General features: G+C 33.6%; 1 protein-coding gene and 1 long non-coding RNA gene across 2 annotated transcripts in view; both read right to left on the minus strand.

Moving 5' to 3' along the window:
* Window positions 1-1647: 1647 nt before the first annotated feature.
* Window positions 1648-5990, minus strand: LOC126881429 (uncharacterized). Its single transcript, XR_007696847.1, has 2 exons — window positions 5755-5990; window positions 1648-1882 (listed from the first exon to the last, which is right to left on the minus strand). It is a non-coding gene; the product is annotated as an uncharacterized LOC126881429 (long non-coding RNA).
* Window positions 5991-20228: 14238 nt separating this feature from the next.
* Window positions 20229-22305, minus strand: part of LOC126881430 (zinc finger protein 570-like) — a 47719-nt gene continuing 45642 nt past the window's right edge. The window contains exon 2 of the mRNA XM_050645704.1: window positions 20229-21624. Within this exon, the coding sequence (XP_050501661.1) occupies window positions 20819-21624 (806 nt within the window). The 3' untranslated portion in view covers window positions 20229-20818. The remainder of the gene's footprint in view (window positions 21625-22305) is intronic.

Genomic DNA, 22305 nt, shown 5'->3' on the forward strand with positions numbered 1-22305 from the left:
TTGAAAATGAATCGTGACCCATGGGAAAAGTTATAGTGGACGGACTATATGTACATACTACTTTTTTGTTTATAGATCATAAAATATATATATATTTTTAATAGAGTTACATATGTAATGTCTTTCTGAGGGTGGTTTTAAAGATTTTCGGTTTAACCAACTTCTTGATTATCCGACCTATGGGCAGCTCCCGTCATGGTCGGTTAAGAGAGGGTCTACTGTATATATGATTTCAACTATTTCAAGGAAATAAATAGATTCAAAACAAACAGTTTATTTGTAATTTATTTAAATATTAAATTAAATTTTAATACTTACTACTTTCCAAAAGATTTCATTAAAAGAATAGCACAAATTAAAAAATTATAAAACATATATTTACTAAAAACACCAGTATATTTTGTTCACACTTTATTTCCACCGATACGTAACTTGAAAGATTTAGCAACTAACTTTATATTGTCTGTGTGCACAATAGTGCATACTGTTAGTTTTATAAAAAACTCACAACATTTTTCCCAATCGCACCTAATAACTTCAAAAATAGAATCAAGCTAGAAACATAAACCATAAACGAACTTATAGGTGTTTAATTCAAAATGACAAAAAACATATAAACGTTTTTTGGACAGAAAAGTAATAGACCACTTGTGCGTTTAGATTTGTCAATTTTAATCAAAAGCTAAGTAATGACTGCTAGGTCTGTATGAATTTTTAAGTCTGTATTACTCATTATTCATCACGAATAGCTGGTAATGTATCCACTGGAAATGTATCAGAAATTTCAACACCTCTTCTTGGTTAATGTGGAAGAGACAGATAAAATTAATGGAACATTGCTGGAATAAAACTTATGTTAAGCGATAGTCCATATTCTCCACTTACTGTGGTCACTTTATTAAGTAAGCAGTATCTGTAGGTTTTCATGTGATTCAGCTAAAAGAACTGTATCATCAGCGTATCTCAGGTTATTTATGATCATGCCATTAATTCTAATGCCTATGTTTATTTCATCCATTGTCTCACTTAATATGTCTTCTGAGTACCTATATATTAAATAATATTGGTGAAAGTATACACCCTTGTCGAACACCTTTTTTTTCATTTCTATTTCTTCTGATGTTATGTCTTCTATTCTCACTACCGCTTTTTGGCCATAGTATAAGTATATAGCGAGCCTATAAGGGTCCGTTTTTCCTTTAGAAATATGGAAACCTAAAAACTGTTAATTGTAATAAAATGAATTATTCTATACCTATACAATATTGTGACAATCAATTGATATCGGCCCTGGACAGATAACGAAGTACAGGCATATTTGTGCTCTTCACAATTTGTTAGTTCTTGAGTGGTGAATCAATATCTATGAAAGATTTTTTAATTTTTGCATACTGGTAAACAAAAGTATGTTACATCTCCTACTGTAAGTAAAACTGTAAACAATTTAAAATGATTGATTTAACATGCAGTGTTACCACTTTAAATTCTTAACCTGTCCAAATCAACCGGAAACAAAAAGCTGACAAGTTTCTTTGCTAGTGACATGTGAGCGATTTTACTAATTTGATTTTTAGGCATTAATATTTATTTTGAATTGACTTTATTTATTTTTAAATAAGAACACTTATATTAATTTAAATACACAGACTTACTTCATATTATTTATTTACCACACTAACTTACAAGAACAATAAACACTTAATAGTATTTAATTTATTAGGAAATACTACACATTATCAAATCTAACTTATATTGTACTTTACAAAATTTATCTAATCAAAAATACCTCCAAATCGTACGCTCTAATACAGTATCTCGTCGTGGCTTTATTAGACTTCTCACTCATTCACAATCGTTGCCTTAAATACTATTTACAGTTTTTCTAGAACAAAAAGAATGATAGCGTCATTTATCTGTTAAAAGAGTCTCCCTTTGATTCTAGAATGAAAATAATATTTACATAAAATAAAGTAACATTTACATGTATCCAGAAACTGGTGCCAGTCTCACTGGAATGCCAGTGGCATGAAAAATAGACCACCTTTCTATTCAAGGCAGCACTGGCAGACAGCTCTGGACTGGCGCAAAAAAGTGTTTACACTTGAACAAAACCCTATACAAGATGACTCTGCCAGATCCTTGGTAGAGGAAGAAATTAGAATAATCACAAGAAACTTCCTTGATGGACAACGGATCATCCAAGTAACGAATCAAGACTGCTAAATACCTCTCCTGGATTTGAAAGGTGACTGAAGAAACCATGGCCAACAGACTTAATAAATTAACTATTTATGTGAACTAATATAAAATATATTATACAGGAGAGTTGCCACATGGCAGCTTCTCCCTCATGTGTTCAACATTCACACCATTTACTTATAGCTTCAAGATCAGATGGTAAATTAAATTGTGTATTAAATAAAAAAAAATGTCAAAATATTTTTTATACCTAAAGGTGGAGCAGGTGGAGAATTTCCTGAATTTCAGTTATACAATTTTGATCGCTTATGGAAGATGTTTGTTGTCCTTTATAATATACTTTCTTATTTTGTACACCAATCCTTTTTCTCGGCGATTCCAAATTCAATTCTTGTTCTGCATTACTTCCAATTATTGCAGGAAGTATTTGTATTGTACGATGACCTGATACTTAAGATATAGGAAAAGTCAAACAATGAGGAATGCACATAACTTTCCCCTTGTTGCCATATTCTAAATCTGAAAAAATATATAGAGAATAGTCAGATTTTTTTGATATGCCATTCCTCTTACAGCAAGCATTTCATTGGCTAGAATTAGTGACGAGTATAATATATGATGTCATGGTAACTGACGTCTGTCATAATATTGGAGGTTACATTTATAATGTCAAATTATTGTTTTCAATTTATATTTTATTTATTTAGTTTATATTTTAACAACAGTTTATTTTTTAAATAACTTTACTTTCCCTTCCGTATCCTTGATTGGTCGTTTAGGTTCGTAATGGTTTTCTTGTATGGTAGGTTTAGTTAGGCATTAGCTTTGTTCCAGCAGAATGTTGAACTGATGTTGAACTGATTCAGGATCGTATTGAGCGTGCGCTTTGCATAAAACGCGTACGGTTTTATGTAAAGCGCACGCTCAGTACGATTCTGAATCAGTTCAAAATTCTGCTGGAACAAAGCTATTAATTTTAAGAAATGTTGCTGGCTAAATGGGCACAGCTTCCAAAGGCCACAAAAGAAGAAGAAAAAATAAACAAACAAAAATCTTACATAACCTTCTATCTAAGCCTTCTATACTATAGGAAAACATGACTGACACTGGGTGCGTTCGGATGACCACAGCGGCTGGACAGCTGAGCCAGCAGTAGCTGTCAGACGTCACCGCTGGAAGTCAGCCTCTGAGAGATTTACTAAGCTTTCCCTATCACAGCTGGATACAACCACTCAGCCGATTTCTGCTGACAGTCAGCCGCTATGGTCGTCCAAACGCACCCACTTATACGCTCTGAGCTTCGCTGGTGTCGCTCCTAGTGGATTACTAATTCAACTTTCACCAGTAATTTTTAAATTTATTATTTAATTGTTATCGCTTAATATTTAAAACGCAAAAAGGTAATTAAATTGTAATCGATTTTTTAAAAATTTTGCTAACTGTTTTAACGTTCTCTTAATGAAATATTAATTTCTTACTTCAGATACATTCACAATTATCGTGTAGATGGCGCTTAGATGATTTATATCTAATTATAATTAGATATTACAAAATATTAAAAAACCTTAATTCAGTATTTAAACCATAAGTATACTTAAGATAAAAATATATACCACAGCTTTGACCAACTAATATTTTTTCTAATTAATGTTTTTAATTTCAATTTTAAATTATTCACTTTGACATTTATGTCAAATTTCCAGTAAAGGTTTACAGACTTGTCACTACTGGCTCTCGCGATTTTTTAATTATCCCCTCTACCTACGAGCTCAGCGTATATTACAGATACAGTTGGAAAAATGAAAGAATACCCATGAACGATCACATCAATCACTTAATTTATGTTTGTTGTCTTTTTCTATAAATAATAAACGTTTGTTATAGAAAAAGATAGGAAACACAAAATAAGTGATCAATGTGATAGTTCATGGGTATTCTTTATTTTTCCCACTGTAGTTATCTTTGTTTCACATTCTTAAAGACAAAGAGAAACAGTGTCACCTGTAGTTGCTGTGGTAAATACATACCGTCGAAAAAATGAAAGAATACCCATGAACGATCACATCAATCACATATTATTCATCTATCTCTCTCATTTATTATTTATGAAAAAAAAACAGCAAATACAAAATATGTGATTGATGTGATCGTTCATGGGTATTCTTTCATTTTTTCGACTGTATATGTTTTTATTTGGCAACAGCGCTTGTTTCCAAACTTAACGGTAGTGAAAAACTAATAAATGAGGAAAAATTTGTTGAATTTGCTTGCCGTCAAGTTTGTACGAGTACCAGTGGGTTATATTTCATTAAATATAATATGAAGTGCATGCCTAATTGTTTAACTTTTATTTTTATCATACTTTAACAATGAATTGGGTGGCTCTCTGATCCAATATAAGTACTGTTATTATTTCCACTAAAAATGGTTACAGGAACAATTTTTGAAATTTTTTGACTTGATTGATATGACACATTTTTAAAATTCTGATCAGTCTGACGTAGAGGACATTTTGTTTGAATAATAGGTTTGTTCTAGCAAACAGTCGAACTAGTCAGCAAACAGTTGGTCAGTGAGAGAACATAATACAGTTACGAGTGCTATCCCCTCTACTCGCGCTGGTCCACTATTCGCTAATGGTTTCAGACCGTTTGAAACTCGTGCTAGAACAAACCGATTGTCTGTAAGAAACAAATCACAATAACTGAATAAAACAGATTTTCCCACCTACCTCTATCCAAAGTATACATTTCCTGGCCTCATTGTAGAGAGCATAGTCATATTTTTTTCTCCCTAGGGAAACAAAGTACTTTTAATCCCTAGGGAGTAAAAGTAAAAGTGATGTTGACGTCATACTATGTCATAGCATAGATGAAATAACTTATTGACACCCTATACTATTACTCTATTTTCTATTAGGTAAGTATCCATACATTTTAAATTTTATTTATAGATGTTGCAAAATGGTAAAAACAGTAAATTGTTATTTTGATTTAAAAATTTTTCATTAATAATTTGATAGTTATACTGTACCTACTTGTTAGTGTTAGTTCTCTAATAAATTTTGTTAGTTCTATTGTTGATTGAATACACAAATTCCTGTATTCAATTATGATTCATGTATTCAATCAACAGTTATAAAATATTTTAAAAATGAAAAAAAGACTTATTTGAGGGAGGTGGAAAAATGTATAACATGGGAGAAGTGCCTTTTCCTCCCTTGAATGAGTACTGTAGTAAACTAGTAAACTTTATTCTTGGGAGGAAAAGGTGCACTTCGCTCTCTTGTTATACAAATATCTATAGGTGTTAAATTGGTGAATAAACAAAAAACCAATATAAATAATTAAATACTTTCGCTTTCTTCTCTAAATATTGTTGGTACAGCAATGCATTTTAATTTTCTGCTGCCATCTTGTCTAACTTTTTTCCACATGTCAGAAGTAGTGTTCCTAAACATTCAAAAATTGAATACAATATTTTTTAATGATATAAATATTATAAAGAGAATGCATCAAATGCAAATACTCAATTAATTTTACTTGAAGAACTTACTTCACAAACAACAGCATATTTGTTTGGATCTTGTTTTAACCCTATATTTTTAATCCACACTTTCCGTCGTTCAGATTCTTTTGGGAAAGAATTCATTTTCACATTATTTTTCCCCAATCGACTTCGCAACCTTTTACCTTACAGGAAGGCATTAATAGTAATTTAAAATTTCTCGATCTATCTAGTTAAGTGAGGTTAAACCAGAGTAAACGAAAAATAAACAACTGATCATCTGTTTACCCCTTCCATATTAATCCGGAAATCTGAGCAAAAGATGGCGGAGCCAATCAGCTTTTAGCGTATACGATGGCAACACTCTTCCAAGACGCACACTGGAATTGACATGAAATTTGGCATACACATAAATAATAACATGTCAAAGAAGAGAAGTGAATTTTGCCGATTTGTGCTTTTGCCCTGGAGATGAGTTTCACCCCTACTCGGGTGTGAAAAAATAAGTTCAAAATAAGTCCGGAAATGGGTAAACTGACGAATTCTAAGCAACTTTTGTTCTATAGCATTTTTTCACGAAGTTAATACTTATGTAGTGTTATTATTTTAGTTGTTCATCATCATCAGTAGCTCGACAATCATTTTTGGTCCTGGCTTGTTCTAGGATTTTCCGCCATTCTGTTTTGTTCCTTGCTTTGTTTTTTCAGTTGGTAATCTTAAGTGTTTACAGATCTTGTTCCACTTGTTCCAGGTATCTAAGTTTGGGTCTTCCCTTTGACCTTCTCTCTACTGGTGTCTGCCTCATTATATGTTTTGGTGTTTCAGTCTTCAACATCCGTTCAACATGGCCCATCCAGTCCAGACGTCTGATCTTTATGGATGTTATGACTGTTAAAGTTGGTACATTTAAATACAAGCGGTACGATATTAGTAATTTATTAATTTTCTTCTGTCACCTTGGTAACACTGTTTTGACACATGATCCAATATGTCTGACTTGACTGATCTTTTTAATGTAATAATGGTTGTCATTTTTTGTTAAGCTTTGTTTAATTTAATGTATAATAAATATCTTTCATACTAATAAAGTTGTACGCTAAAATATACTGTGTATAAGAAGAATATTTGGAATCCTCTGATTTAACATGGTAGAAGAGTGTAGGTTGTAAAGTGATAAACCTAATTTTTGTCATTCAGTTCCTACAAGCACACAGATATTTTTTATTAACTTGTTTTTGTTAATCAATATGACAACTCCAAGTAATTCAAATAATTCCACAACAATGGTAACTTCAGTTTCTTCAAACGTACCAAACATTGATAAACTTGAAGGACAGGTAAACTATGGTAGCTGGAAATTTGCCATGAGAATGAGTTTAATCTTGGAAGATATTTATGGGTATGCTGATGGTTCATTACCAATTGTATCAGATATTGACAAAGCAAGAGATCAAAGAGCATTAGCAAAAATATGTCTTTGCATCCAACCAAGTTGTTATGTTCATGTTCACAATGCTAAATGTAGCAAAGAAGCATGGGATAATCTTAAAAAAGCCTTTGAAGGTAATAGTATGGCGACGAAATATGAACTCACACGAAAATTCTTCAATATGCGCCAAAATTCATGTTCCTCAATGGAAGAATATTTAAACAATATTTTAGTAACAGTACAAAAGTTGGCAGACATAGGTGAGGCCATAGAAGATAAATGGATATCTTTTGTTATGAGGAACGGAGTGTCTGAGGAGTTCGAAAGTTTTATTGCTGCACTAAATCAGCAATTAAGTGACAAATCAACATCTGAAGATGTGAAAAATGCTTTACTTGGTGAAAGTGAGAGACGAAGAGTTAAGGAAGAATTACCACAAACGACAGCTCTTCTATTGCAAAATAAAACTTTTAAGAAGAAATATAATAAGCATAAAGTAACCAAGAAATTTGCATGTTATGAGTGTGGTGACCCTAATCATAAAAAATCTGATTGCCCAAAATTGTGTCAAGGTTCTACTTCAAATTTTTACCAAAAGAAGAAGGAAGAAAATAAAGACAGTTCAAACAAAAGTGTAAAGAATACTACTCTTTTAACTAGAGCAATGATGACATCAGTTTCCCCTTCATCTTGGATAATTGACAGTGGTGCTACTTCCCATATGGCCTGTGATGAGACTGTTTTCCATAATTTGAATTCCAGTACAACTACTTCTATTTGTGTTGCTGATAATTCTGAAGTCAAGTCAAAAGGTATTGGTGAGGCTGTCATTCAGTTTGAACAAGGTAACAATTTAATTAAAACCGCTACTAATGTTTTATATGTACCTAACTTGTCAGCTAACTTGTTGTCTGTTGGAAGAATGACAGAAAAAGGTTATGCTGTTGTTTTTGATAAAGATGCATGCACAGTATATGCTAGTTCTGATTTTTCAGTTAGGGGTGAAGTAGAATTTTCATGTAATAAAAAAGACGGTTTGTATGGTATTCATAATTTGAAACAAGAATCAATGATGGTAGTAAAAGAGGGATTTTTATCAGACCAAGAATTATGGCATAAAAGACTTGGTCACTTGAATCGTAAAGGGTTAAGATTGCTAAAAAATACAGCAGGTGGGATTAATTTTGTTGACGAACCAAACCAGGTATGTGTTACTTGTCTTGAAGGCAAGCAAACTGTGAAACCTTTTCCGAAAAGGGGTAAACGGGCAAAGGATCTTTTAGGTATCGTTCACAGTGACCTGCAAGGACCTTTTGAAGTGTTATCATGGGGAGGTGCTGCATATTGTCTTATATTTGTTGATGATTATTCTAGGAAGGTTTTTGGGTACATGCTAAAATATAAGAGTGAAGTTTTTTCAACATTTCGCTTATTTAAAAGTATGGTGGAAAATCAAACCGGGAAAACTATAAAATGTCTTAGGACAGATGGTGGTGGTGAGTATACTTCTAGGGAAATGGAAAATTTTCTTAAGGAAAATGGCATTATTCACCAGTTAACAGTATCCTATACACCTCAACAAAATGGGGTGGCAGAAAGGACTAATAGAACTATAACTGAAAAGACACGTTGTCTATTATTTGATTCTAATTTAGATAAGCGCTTTTGGGCGGAAGCTATGAATACAGCGATTTATCTCAAAAATCATTCACCAACAGCAGCTTTGCAGGGAGGTATTCCTGAAGAAGTATGGCGGAAAGAAAAAATAGATCTGTCGCATTTACGTATTTTTGGTTGCAAAGCACAGATACATGTTCCTGATGTAAAAAGACATAAACTTGATAAAAAATCCTCTACAATGATTTTTGTAGGCTATAGTGAAGAAACAAAAGGGTATAGGTTTGTATCTGAAAGCAATCCAAAACATGTAACTATTGCACGCAATGTAGTATTTCTTGAAAATGAAATTAAAAGTAACTTTTCTCCAAAATTATTAAATATTGATAGTAAAAATATTAATATTCATGAAAGTTGTAAAGATAATCCACATCGATCTGAAACTTTGGACCATTCAGATGGCCAAGGTTGTATATTATCTGAAATAAGTGGTCAAAAAGAGGAAAACGAAATATTTCCTGATTATACGAATGGTGATGTTAGTGAGGGTGAAGATTTAATCTCAGTCCATGATGTCAGTGAGGGTGAAGATTCAGTCACAGTCCATGATGTCAGTGAGGGTGAACAGATAGCTCCCACATTTGGTGGTCGGTATCCTAATAGGATTAGAACAGCTAGAAGGGATGAAGATTTTGAGTATTCATTTCTTTCTGTTGGGCCTAATGACCCAAAGACCTATGCTGAAATCTGTGAAAGGTCAGATAAATCCTTATGGGAAAATGCTATGGCTGAGGAAATAGAATCTTTAAGTGAAAATAATACATGGGAACTTGTCGATAGACCAATAAATAGAAACGTTGTCAAGTGCAAGTGGGTATATAAATTGAAAAATGCAATAGATGGGTCTAAACGTTATAAGGCAAGGCTTGTAGCCAAAGGTTTTTCACAAATCCCTGGAAAAGACTATGATCAAACATTCGCACCAGTAGTGAGATTGTCCTCATTAAGAATGTTGTTTGCGTTGAGTGCGATAAATGATTACGAAATAGATCATGTAGATATAACTACTGCATTTTTGAATGGGGAATTAACAGAAACTATTTACATGGAGCAACCCGAAGGGTTCATAAAGGAAAATGAAAAAGTATGCAAATTGAAGAGGGCGTTGTATGGTCTTAAGCAATCTGCTAAGTCATGGAATGACAAAATTCATACATTTTTATTAGAAATAGGATTTGTAAGATCAAAAATGGATCCTTGTGTATATATAAAAGAGGATAATGGTATTTTCATAGTTATAGGTTTGCATGTTGATGATTTTTACATTTTTTCAAACTCTAAACATGAAATTAAAATTCTAAAAGGGAAATTATCAAGCTCTTTTAAAATTAAAGATTTAGGGGCAGTTAAGGAATGTCTTGGAATGAAAATTACTAGGGATAGAAAAAATAATTTTTTAAAAATGGATCAAGAGAACTATGCTTTAGACATAATAAAAAGATTTGGATTGGAGAATTGTAACTCAGTTTCAACTCCATTAGAATCAGGTATTAAACTTCAAAAACCTGAAAATAATGAAATGAACCCAGATTATCAAAAGCTCATAGGAGCATTAATGTATTTGGCAGTTGGGACTAGACCTGATATATGTTTCGCTGTTAGTTATCTCAGCCAATTTAACAATTCGAATAGCAAGGAGCATTTCAGTGCAGCTAAACGGGTTGTTAGGTACCTTAAAGGTACAGCCAGTTTAGGTATCACATATTCAAAGAAAGACAAAAATTTGGTTGGTTATGCCGATGCAGATTATGGTAGTTGTGTTGTAGATAGGCGATCATTTACTGGTTATGTTTTCATGCTAGGTGGAGGAGCCATTAGTTGGAAAGCTAGAAAGCAAACATCTGTAACAATAGCAGATAGTACTACGTTTGCAGAGTATGTGGCAATAAGCGAATGTGGAAAGGAATGCATGTTTCTTAAACAGCTGATGAAAGAACTGAAGTCACCTACAGGAACTGTCACTATTTATAATGACAATAGTAGTGCAAATCAACTTTGCAACAGTCATACGTCACATGCCAGGAGTAAACACATAGATGTTAAATATCACCAGATAAAGGAGTGGGTTAAAAGGGGTGAGATCGAAGTTAGTTACTTACCAGGTGAAGAAATGATAGCTGATTTCTTGACTAAAGTGCTGTCAAAGAAGAAACATTGGGCATGCGCAGTAGGATTGGGTTTAAAAAATTAATGAATTAAGTGAGGGTGTTAAAGTTGGTACATTTAAATACAAGCGGTACAATATTAGTAATTTATTAATTTTCTTCTGTCACCTTGGTAACACTGTTTTGACACATGATCCAATATGTCTGACTTGACTGATCTTTTTAATGTAATAATGGTTGTCATTTTTTGTTAAGCTTTGTTTAATTTAATGTATAATAAATATCTTTCATACTAATAAAGTTGTACGCTAAAATATACTGTGTATAAGAAGAATATTTGGAATCCTCTGATTTAACAATGACGTCGGGTTCGTTGTATGCTGCGTATTAAGGCCTATTGAGCTTAATACATAAATAAATAAAATTCCAATTATGAAAAAAAATTTAAACCAATTTCACACTTTAAGATTTTTCTTCGCTGTGGAATTTCAGATGTTCTCAGAGTACCTGCTTGAGAAAACTGCTTAAAACAAATTTCGCACCTGAAGGGTTTTTCTCCAGTGTGTGTTCTGTTATGTAGCTTCAAACAAGTTGCCGTAGTAAACTGCTTCAAATAAATTTCGCATCTGTAAGGTTTTTCTCCAGTGTACATTTTCAAATGTCTTTTCAAGTTACCTGCTTCTGGAAATTGCTTTAAACAATATTCACACTTGCATCGTTTCTCTCCAGTGTGAATTTTTATATGTTCATTTAAATAACATTGTGCACTTATAAGGTTTTTCCTTGGTGTGAACTCACATGTGTTTGGTTAAAGATAATTTACGAACAAACAAATTTCAAACTTATAAGGGTTTTTTTCTCCAGTTTGAACTCTTATGTGTTCGTTTACCACGTTGACGGATAGTGCGTCAAATGTATAAGCAAGTGTTTGACACTATATTATGTATTTCACAAAGTAGAATAGGGAAAATGCAACGTGTATAGACGTTGTCACATTATATCAACCGAAATTAGACGTCTATAGACGTTCTGTTCGTCAACGTGTTAAAGAAACTTTGCGAATGAACTGCTTGAAACAGATGTCACACTTGTTTTTCTTCAGTGTGAACATTTGTATGTCCTTTCAAAGACCAGTTCTGTCAGTTAAATTAGAAAACTTGCATCCTACTTGAAAATGTTTTGGTTTATTACATCATTTGCATATTTTACCATAAGTTGGGCAACTTCTTGGACTATGTCGTCTCCCACATTTTAAACAATTGTAATCTTGATTGTTAGAGCTATTATCATTATCTTCACCTACATTCCTTATAGTACCATTTGTAAAGCTATTATTTCCTCTGCTTCTTAAACTGTTAACTTCCATTTCTTTTCTAAGGTCTTTCAATTGAAACTTACTTGCTTCCGTTGTTCTACAGTGAGTCTCGGCTTGACTCAACGTCAAATTTGGAACTCTTAATATTCTTCTTGTATTGTTTGGTCTCTAATGCTACTAACTATTTTATCACGAACCAGTGAATCTTCTAGTATTCTAAAATTGCACAGGTTTGCTAACATTTTAATGTCTGTCAGGAACCTATCCAATTGTTCTTCTTCACCTTGACTTCTGTTGAAGAACTTATATCTATCATATGTTTCGTTTTTAAGTGGCTTGCAATACACCCCAAACGCATGTATTACTATATCATAGTTTTATTCCTCGTCACCAGCAAACTTTAACGTACTTAAATCTTTTGAGCGTCATCTTTATTACACAGGCCAGTTGACGTTAGATAAATAGAGAAACTATTCATAACTTCTCATAATTTTGACTGATATGCTGATCGAACACAATGCTTTTTGGTGCCTTGTTAGACTCCATTGTATAGGTACCTTACAACTGAATTCTTATTTAGGGTTCTTATAGATCTGACACCAGGTATTATTATGTTTATTATGGACATGTAAAGACACACACATTAGCTTTTATATTTTATTAAGTATCTTTACAAGTTCATCTTATAATCTCCATCTATATCAAGCGGTCTAACTGTGTATACTTTTACATGCATTTCATCTGGGACGGAACTGACGTCACATACTGTTTACAATTTCTGACGTGAAGTTGGTGTTGACAGGTGTTTATGTGTTTAATAAATAATAAATATTTTATTTGGTGACATATTTTAATGTAAAACACATTGTAAAACACGTAACATGATGTATTAAGCAAGTATTAAATCAATAATTTAATGTGTTCCTGTTTTTAAATCAAAAAATTATTCCGAAAACCAAGACTCGGCCATTGTTATGTCAAGTTAGCGGCTTCTTTGGACGCAACAATTTTGCTCATAGGTTCTATCCTGTGTATTTTTATATCAATGATCTCTACTTAGTGACATTAGAAGTGTTACACCCAAAAGGAATTATTTCTGGAACTTAATTTTTTGGCAGCAGGTTACATTTTCATTAAGAATGTAACGATAACATCGGCAAGAATTCTTATTGACATATAATCAAAAAGAAAATGAATAATGTGTTTTGCGACCCCCTAGCTGAATACATTCCTGTACACGTTTAGGAATTCACAAAATGAGATGATCGATGTCTGCTTGTGGCACATCGTTCCAAGCAACTTGAATATCATGGATTAACTGTGCCAGAGTCTGTGGAGGATGGCGCAAAGTGGACAGTCTCCTCCCCATCATATCCCACACATGTTCGATAGGATTTAAACCCAGTCATCGGGGTAGCCACGGCAAAAAATTAACGCCAGCTTCTTGGAGAAACATAGTTCGACGAGCAATATAGAGACGCGCCTTGTCTTCCTGAAAAAGGTCGTTTCAATGGCCGTCTAGATAAGGCAGTTAAGTGGTTTGTAAGATGTCATCAACATAACGCGCATCTGTCATACCACCTCGAATAAACAAAAGTGATGATCAGCTACCATAGGCAATAACCCCCCAAACCATTACTGCAACTGTCCTGTGTAGATGCCTCTCAACAGCAAACCCGATATCTCGTCGCTCTCCACGGCGGAGTCTTATCATCTTACGACCATCATGCATACCTACACAAAATCGCGATTCATTGCTGAATACTATATTATGCCATTCTGCCACCCAATTATACTGCCGTTCGCTGCACCAATTCAAACGTTGATCACAGTGATCCGCAGTCAAAGGAAGTACTCGTCGTGGGCGGAATAAAACCAGTCCAAAGGCTCGAATGCTTCGGTATAGAGTACGTATAGTAGCGAAACGGTCTCGCAGAGCCAGGAGTCTAAAGCGAATATCTTGACGCCTTGTGGTAGGCCTCGGTTGACCGGTTGGTCTTCTTCGTGTTGCCTACCTTCGTTTGTCTACACACAACATACTCGCATAACTGTCATTGCCGTACAATTAACACGACGGCCAATTTCGCGATACGACAAGCCCCTATCTCTATAGGCAATAATTCTAGCCCTATAAAAATCGTTAAAATGGTGGTAATTTTGGTTTCTTCAAACTCGAGGCATATTCTTGCATTGAATACAATTAGACTGAGGAATAATAACTAAAAATTTCGGTACCAACCGGTCCTCATAAATTGATCTTTTCACAAAAAAATTTAAAGATAAAACTTTATTTTTATAAAAACTATAAAAGATAAAACATTAATATTGTTATCAGAACATGCTTTAAATATAGCCATTGTGCTGCCAAAAAATTAAGTTCAAGAAATGATTCCTTCTGGTTGTACCACTTCTAATGTCACTGAGTATTAGTGAGTATATATTTTAACCTAACCTAGTCAACTTGTTGACATCTAGGACATCCCTGCCTTCACACCTGGTGCCGCCAACCAACCTAAACTATACAGGGTGAGGCAGATAAAAGTCCTATTAGAAATATCTCGAGAACTAAAGGAAACAGAATCATGAAAATTGGAATAAAGGGGCTTTGAAGAGTGATCTCTTTAATGAAAATATTTTCATCGATTTGCTACTTCCGGTTATACCGGAAGTGGCTTATAACTTCGTTTTTTTAAATGGAACATCCTGTATATTTTTACATTTTTGAATTGTTCTGGATGTCTTCTTTCTTAAAATATGAGGTTTTGTTATGTTATACAGGGTATTTTAAGAGATAACTACGTTTTTTTCTCTTAATTTACTAGCAACATCCACACCCTGTAGAATTATAGTAGTTTGACATCAAAAACTCTATTTATGTTCAAATGATTTTTAATATAGTCTACTATGGTTAAAAATTGTTAGTATAGATAATGTTGAATTGTACTATACAGGGTTGGTCGAAACTCGGAAAGAGTATTTTCTGAGTTTTCTTAAATGGAACACCCTATATTTTATTATTGTAATGAAATGATATTTTATGCTACTTTTTTATTTCTTAAGCATTCCCTATACCTAACTGCTTTAATTTGTGAGTTATTGGTGATTCAAGCCAAACATTAATTTCAACAAAAAATACGTGAAATTTTATTAGGTTGGCCGTGAAAATATTCAATCACAAATAATTTTTCGGAAATAAATACATATTAATCTAGACTGATCTTTAAAATTGCCAATAATGGTTGAGCTATCAGAATACCTACGTAGTTAACATTCTTGACGCGATTAACAATTAAGCACAAATTAAAGCATTTAGGTATAGGGAATGCTTAAGAAATAAAAAAGTACCATAAACTGTCTTTTCATTGCAATACTAAAATACAGGGTGTTCCATTTAAGAAAATTCAGAAAATCCTCATTCCGAGTTTCGACCAACCCTGTATACTAAAATTTAACATTTAGCTATACTAATAATTTTTAATAATAGTAGACTATATTAAAAATCATTTTAACATAAATAAAGTGTTTAATATCCAACTACTACAATTCTACAGGGTGTGAAAGTTGCTACGAAATTAATAAAAAAACGTAATTAGCTTTTAAACTACCCTGTATAACATTACAAAACCGCATATTTGAAGAAAGAACACATCGAGTAGAATCTAAAAATGTAAAAATATACAGGGTGTCCCATTTAAAAAAACGAAATTTTAAGCAACTTCCGGTATAACCGGAAGTGGCAAATTGATGAAAATATTTTCATTAAATAGATCACCCTTCAAAACCCCTTCATTCCAATTTTCATGATTCTGTTGCCTTTAGTTCTCTAAATATTTCTAATAGGCCAGTTATCTGCCTCACCCTATATATGAATATTGAGTCAAATTATGGTACACTGTGGACGTTCACACTATGTGTTCTCAGATTACCAGCTTGAGAAAATTGCTTAAAACAAATTTCGCACTTAAAGGGCAGTATGTCAGTATGTGATCTGTTATGTAGCTTTAGCCAAGTTGCTGTAGTGAACTGCTTAGAACAAACTTCGCACTTATAAGGCTTTTCTCCATTGTGTATTCTCAAATGTCTTTTCAAGTTATCTGCTTCTGGAAATTGCTTTAAACAATATTCACACTTGTAACGTTTTTCCCCAATGTGTATTCTTATATGTTCATTTAAATAACATTTGCGAGCAAATTGTTTAAAACAAGTTGCGCACTTGTAAGGTTTTTCCTTGGAGTGAACTCGCATGTGTTCGGTTAAACGTAATTTACGAACGAACTGCTTCAGACAAATTTCACACTTATAAGGTGTTTCTTCAGTGTGAACTCTTATCTGTTCGTTTAAAGAATCTTTGCGCATGAACTGCTTGAACTTGAAACAGATGTCACACTTATGTCTATCTTCAGTGTGAACTTTTGTATGTCCTTTCAAAAAACTGTCCTTATTAAATTGTTTTAAACAAATTTCTCATGTGTAACTTTTCTCCAGATATTACCATTATCTGCACCTACATTTCTTATAGTACCATTTGTAAAGCTATTATTTCCTCTGCTTCTTAAACTGTTAACTTTTATTTCTTTTCTAAGGTCTTTCAATTGAAACTTACTTGCTTCCGTTGTTCTACAGCGAGTCTCGGCTTGACTCAACGTCAAATTTGGAACTTAATAATCTTCTTGCATTGTTTGGTCTCTAATGCTACTAACTATTTTATCACGAATTAGTGAATCTTCTAGTATTCCAAAATTGTACAGGTTTGCTAACATTTTAATATCTCTCATGAACCTATCAAAGTCTTCATCTTCACCTTGATTCTGTTGAAGAACTTATATCTCTCATATGTTTCGTTCCGAAGTGGCTTGCAATACTCCTCAAACGCCTGTATTACTTTATCATAGTTTTTTCCCTCGTCACCAACAAATTTTAATGTTCTGAAAGTGTCTTGAGCGTCTTCACCAGCTAAATTTAAGAATATTGCAATTTTGGTTTCGTCATCTTTATTACACAGGCCAGTTGCCGTTAGACAAATAGAGAAACTATTCATAAGCTTCTCATAATTTTTGACTGGTATGCTGATCGAACACAATGCTTTTTAGTGCTTTGGCAGACTCCGTTTTATAGGGTTCCTTACAACTGGATTCTTATTTACGGTTCTTATAGACCTGACACCATGTATTATTATGTTTATTATGGACATGTAAAGACACGCACATTAGCTTTTATATTTTATTAAGTATCTTTACAATCAGCCGAACACAGTTTGGTTTTCGAAATGCAGTGGGTACAAGAGAGGCTCTATTTAGTATACAAGTGCTATTTCAACGATGTAGAGACGTGAATTGCGATATTTATGCATGTTTCATTGATTACCATAAAGCGTTCGATACAGTAAAGCACGACAAGCTGATGGAGATATTAACCAATATTGGAATAAACACCTGTGATTTAAGGATTATCAGCAATCTGTACTGGAATCAAACATCATCTATCCGGACAGAGGCAGGAGAATCCGACGATATCAAAATCAAACGTGGGGTCCGTCAGGGATGTATACTATCCCCACTGCTGTTTAACATCTACTCTGAGGAAATCTTTCAAGAAGCATTGGATGATGTTGAAGCCGGAATTAGAATTAACGGAGAATGTATCAATAACATAAGATACGCAGACGACACTGTGGTATTCGCTGACAGTTCTGAAGCCCTACAGGAGTTAATGAGCAGAATCGCAGAAGTCAGTCAGAGATACGGACTTTCACTAAACACTAAGAAAACCAAATGTATGATGATCTCTAAGAATGAACAGCAATTTGGACGAATCAGTGTGAATGGTCAACAAATAGAAAGAGTAAAAACATACACCTACCTTGGTACGAACGTCAATGAAAATTGGGACCATTCTATAGAAATCAAATGTAGGATAGAGAAAGCAAGATCTGCATTTCAAAAAATGGCAAAGTTGTTCAAATGTCATGATTTGTCGATACCCATAAAAGTCAGATTACTACGATGTTATATATTTCCTATACTGTTGTACGGAGTTGAGTCGTGGACTCTCACAGACGCCACCTGCAAGAAAATTGAGGCTTTTGAGATGTGGCTTTATCGTCGAATCCTGAAGATATCTTATACCGACCACATTACTAATGAGGGTGTTTTGCTGAGAATGAAAAAAGAAAAAGAGCTGTTAATCAAAATAAAAACAGCCAAAATCGAATACCTCGGTCACATCATGAGGAACAGTGAGAGATATGGACTGCTGCAACTGGTCTTGCAGGGAAAAGTAGAGGGAAAGCGAGGACCAGGAAGGCGAAGGATTTCCTGGCTGAAAAATCTACGAACGTGGTTCAACACAACCACTACAAATCTTTTCAGAGCAGCAGTGTGCAAAGTGCAGATTGCCATGATGGTCGCCAACATCCGAAACGGATAGGCACTACAAGAAGAAGATCTTTACAACGTGTTCATCTTGTAACCTCTATCTATATTCTAAGCTAACCTAGTCAACCTGTTGACAGCTGATCTATGACATCCCTGCCTTCACACCTAGTGCTGCCAACCAACCTAAGCTATATCATACAAACAATATCGTATTAAGTATTTAATCTTTTTTTAAAAGGATTTTTATAATTATCTGAATATTGAGTTAAATTATGGCACACTGTGGACGTTCACACTATGTGTTCTCAGATTACCTGCTTGAGAAAATTGCTTAAAACAAATTTCGCACCTGAAGGGTTTTTGTCCAGTGTGTGATCTGTTATGTAGCTTCAAACAAGTTGCTGTAGTAAACCGCTTCAAACAAACTTCGCGTTTATAAGGCTTTTCTCCAGTGTCTTTTCAAGTTACTTGCTTCTGGAAATTGCTGTAAACAATATTCACACTTGTTACGTTTTTCTTCAGTGCCAATTCTTATATCTTCATTTAAATAACATTGGCAAGCGAATTGTTTAAAACAAGTTGCGCACATGTAAGGTTTTTCCTTGGTGTGAACTCACATGTGTACCGTTAAAGATAATTTACGAACGAACTGCTTGAAACAAATTTTACACTTATAAGGTTTTTGTCCATTGTGAATTCTTTAGTATTCGTTAAAAGAATCTTTGCGAGTGAACTGCTTGAAACAAAAATGTCACACTTATGTTTTTCTTCAGTGTGAACTTTTGTATGCCCCTTCAAAGAACTGTCCTTATTAAATTGTTTAAAACAAATTTCGCATGTGTAAGGCTTTTCTCCAGTGTGAACTCTCAAATGTGTTTTCAATATACAGTGGAACCTCGATAACTCGGATTAATCGGGACCACGACCGATCCGGGTTATCGAAAATCCGAGATAGCCGGAGAATATGGTAAAAATTAATAAAATACGGTATACTTACAGATAAACTCCGTTAGAATTGAAATAACATGAAATATTTTTATAAATATGCACAGTACATATTACCTACTCATTACAATTCTAAAAAAAACACCAAACCCAAACAATACAAGACACACAATACTAAAGACCATTGTTTATAAAAGAATTTTTTAAATAGTCTTTCCTAAACAATGCTGACAGTTTGAAATAAAAATGAATAGATACTACAGACAGCTGGCTGTTGTTTCTGCGGCGTGTACTATGAGTAATTTTTAATCTCGTGTTCAAATTACACACATAAGTACACGACACAGAGAGTCTAGACACATTATCTCTCAAATATAATATTACATACACTTTTATTGTTGAAAGGATTGTCTGATAATTAACTATTTTGATTGGAAATAAGCCACAATTAAATTGAAAAATACAAAATATTGAAAATCAAAATGTTTATCTGATGAAAATCGGTCCGGGTTAGCCGGACTTCCGGGTTATCGGGGGCCGACTTATCGGGGTTCCACTGTACTTGCTTTTGTTATGATTTTTATTCGACTTTTCTGTTGTATTATTTATGTTTTAGGGCACTAATTTTTATTTAAATAAAGGATGATTTACTTTATATTATTGTATTCACAACACTTAACATTTAACAACAATATCTAATTTATTTTAAACAAGCTTATTTAATTTATTTAAAATTTACAAATATGATTTTTCTACTCATTAAAATGTTTTTTTATTTATTTAAAAATAAAAAAATATATATACCCATAATAATTACAACAATTTTACATTTCAAAACCGGCCGCGACGTTACAATTCACGCGTCGATAAAATATTAACTAAATACGTCCCCACGCAAAACGTGAATTTATATCCATTATTGTCTCAGCCTCCTTGATAATTTCCGTATACCGGCGAAGCTTAGAGACGGTGATCTCACGCCTTGTTGATTGACTGCTTGGCGGGTCAGGGCTGGACTCAGTTCGAAATGCGGAACACTTTACTAAACCGTTTTTCTCCAGTGTGCAGTCTCGAATGTGTTTTCAATCTAAACACTTCTCTAAACAGTTTAAAACAAGTTTCATAGTTTACACAGTTATTCTACAGCGTGTATCTTCAAATGTTGATTCAAATTACCTGCTTGAGAAAACTGATTCTGGAATTACCTGTATTAAGTATTTAATCTTTTTTAAAAGGATTTTTAGAATTATCTGAATATTGAGTTAAATTATGGTACACTGTGGACGTTCACACTATGTGTTCTCAGATTACCTGCTTGAGAAAATTGCTTAAAACAAATTTCGCACTTAAAGGGTTTTTCTCCAGTGTGTGATCTGTTATGTAGCTTCAAACAAGTTGCTGTAGTAAACTGCTTAGAACAAACTTCACACTGGTAAGGCTTTTCTCCAGTGTGTATTCTCAAATGTCTTTTCAAGTTACCCGCTTCTAGAAATTGCTTTAAACAATATTCACACTGGTAACGTTTTTCTCCAGTGTGTATTCTTATATGTTCATTTAAATAACACTTGCGAGCAAATTGTTTAAAACAAATTGTGCACTTATAAGGTTTTTCCTTGGAGTGAACTCGCATGTGTTCGGTTAAAGATAATTTACGAACAAACTGCTTCAGACAAATTTCACACTTATAAGGTGTTTCTCCAGTGTGAACTCTTATGTGTTCGATTAAAGAATCTTTGCGGATGAACTGCTTGAAGCAGATGCCACACGTATGTCTTTCTTCGGTGTGAACTTTTGTATGTGCCTTCAAAGAACTGTCCTGATTAAATTGTTTTAAACAAATTTCGCATGTGTAAGGCTTTTCTCCAGTGTGCACTCTCAAATGTATTTTCAAATGATATGCTCGATAAAACTGCTTAAAACACGTTTCACACTTGTATGGTTTTTCCCCAGTGTGAATTTTCATGTGTTTATTTAATGAACTTTTATGGGCGAGTTGCTTACGACATATTTTACATTTTACTTTTTTTTCTTTAAAACGCAGACCCATACTCTGGATTTTCTCTTGTGGAAGTCCTAAAATAAAAACCAAAATATAAATTTTTAATTTTATAAGCAAATACACTACTCCAAGAAATTAACGCACCACCTTAAAAAGGGGCCATTTTTGATGTACAGACAGGTAAATTATCATTGTATACCGGGTGTACCAATCAAACTGTGTTTGTTTTCTCAAAGTTCACCACACCCTGAGGAATATTCTAGCATATACAAAATACTGAAATTAAAACCCAACTATAGCCTCAAGTATGACAACTATGAATCAACATGAGAATCTGAAAGTAGACAACCATACCTACGAATATGCCTCCACTTTTCCCTAGCTAGGCTCAATAATAAATGACAACAACGACTATTAGTCAAGAAATAGAAGCACGGATTCTTAGCGGTAGCATTGAATATAAATATTCCTCTAGATAGCTCACCTCTTGGTAACCGAAAGACGTATCAACAACTAGATGGCGCTACTCGAAAACCGTATCGAGATTTCTCATTCCCTCTCTGACTTGCGAGGAGGTAGGAGTAGTGTCAGGGCCGAACTTACCCTATTATCTGTGACAAGTGTTGTGACAAGTTATAGCAAAATTAAAAAAAAGACTCACATTTTAGATAAAATGGCCTCTGTAACGCATAAGTGTGTTTACGCGGGATGTTTTGAAAGAAACGATGGAACAAATAATAATATATCTTTCTTTA

This window comes from Diabrotica virgifera, chromosome 3, assembly GCF_917563875.1.
Source record: "Diabrotica virgifera virgifera chromosome 3, PGI_DIABVI_V3a".
NCBI lineage: Eukaryota > Metazoa > Arthropoda > Insecta > Coleoptera > Chrysomelidae > Diabrotica > Diabrotica virgifera.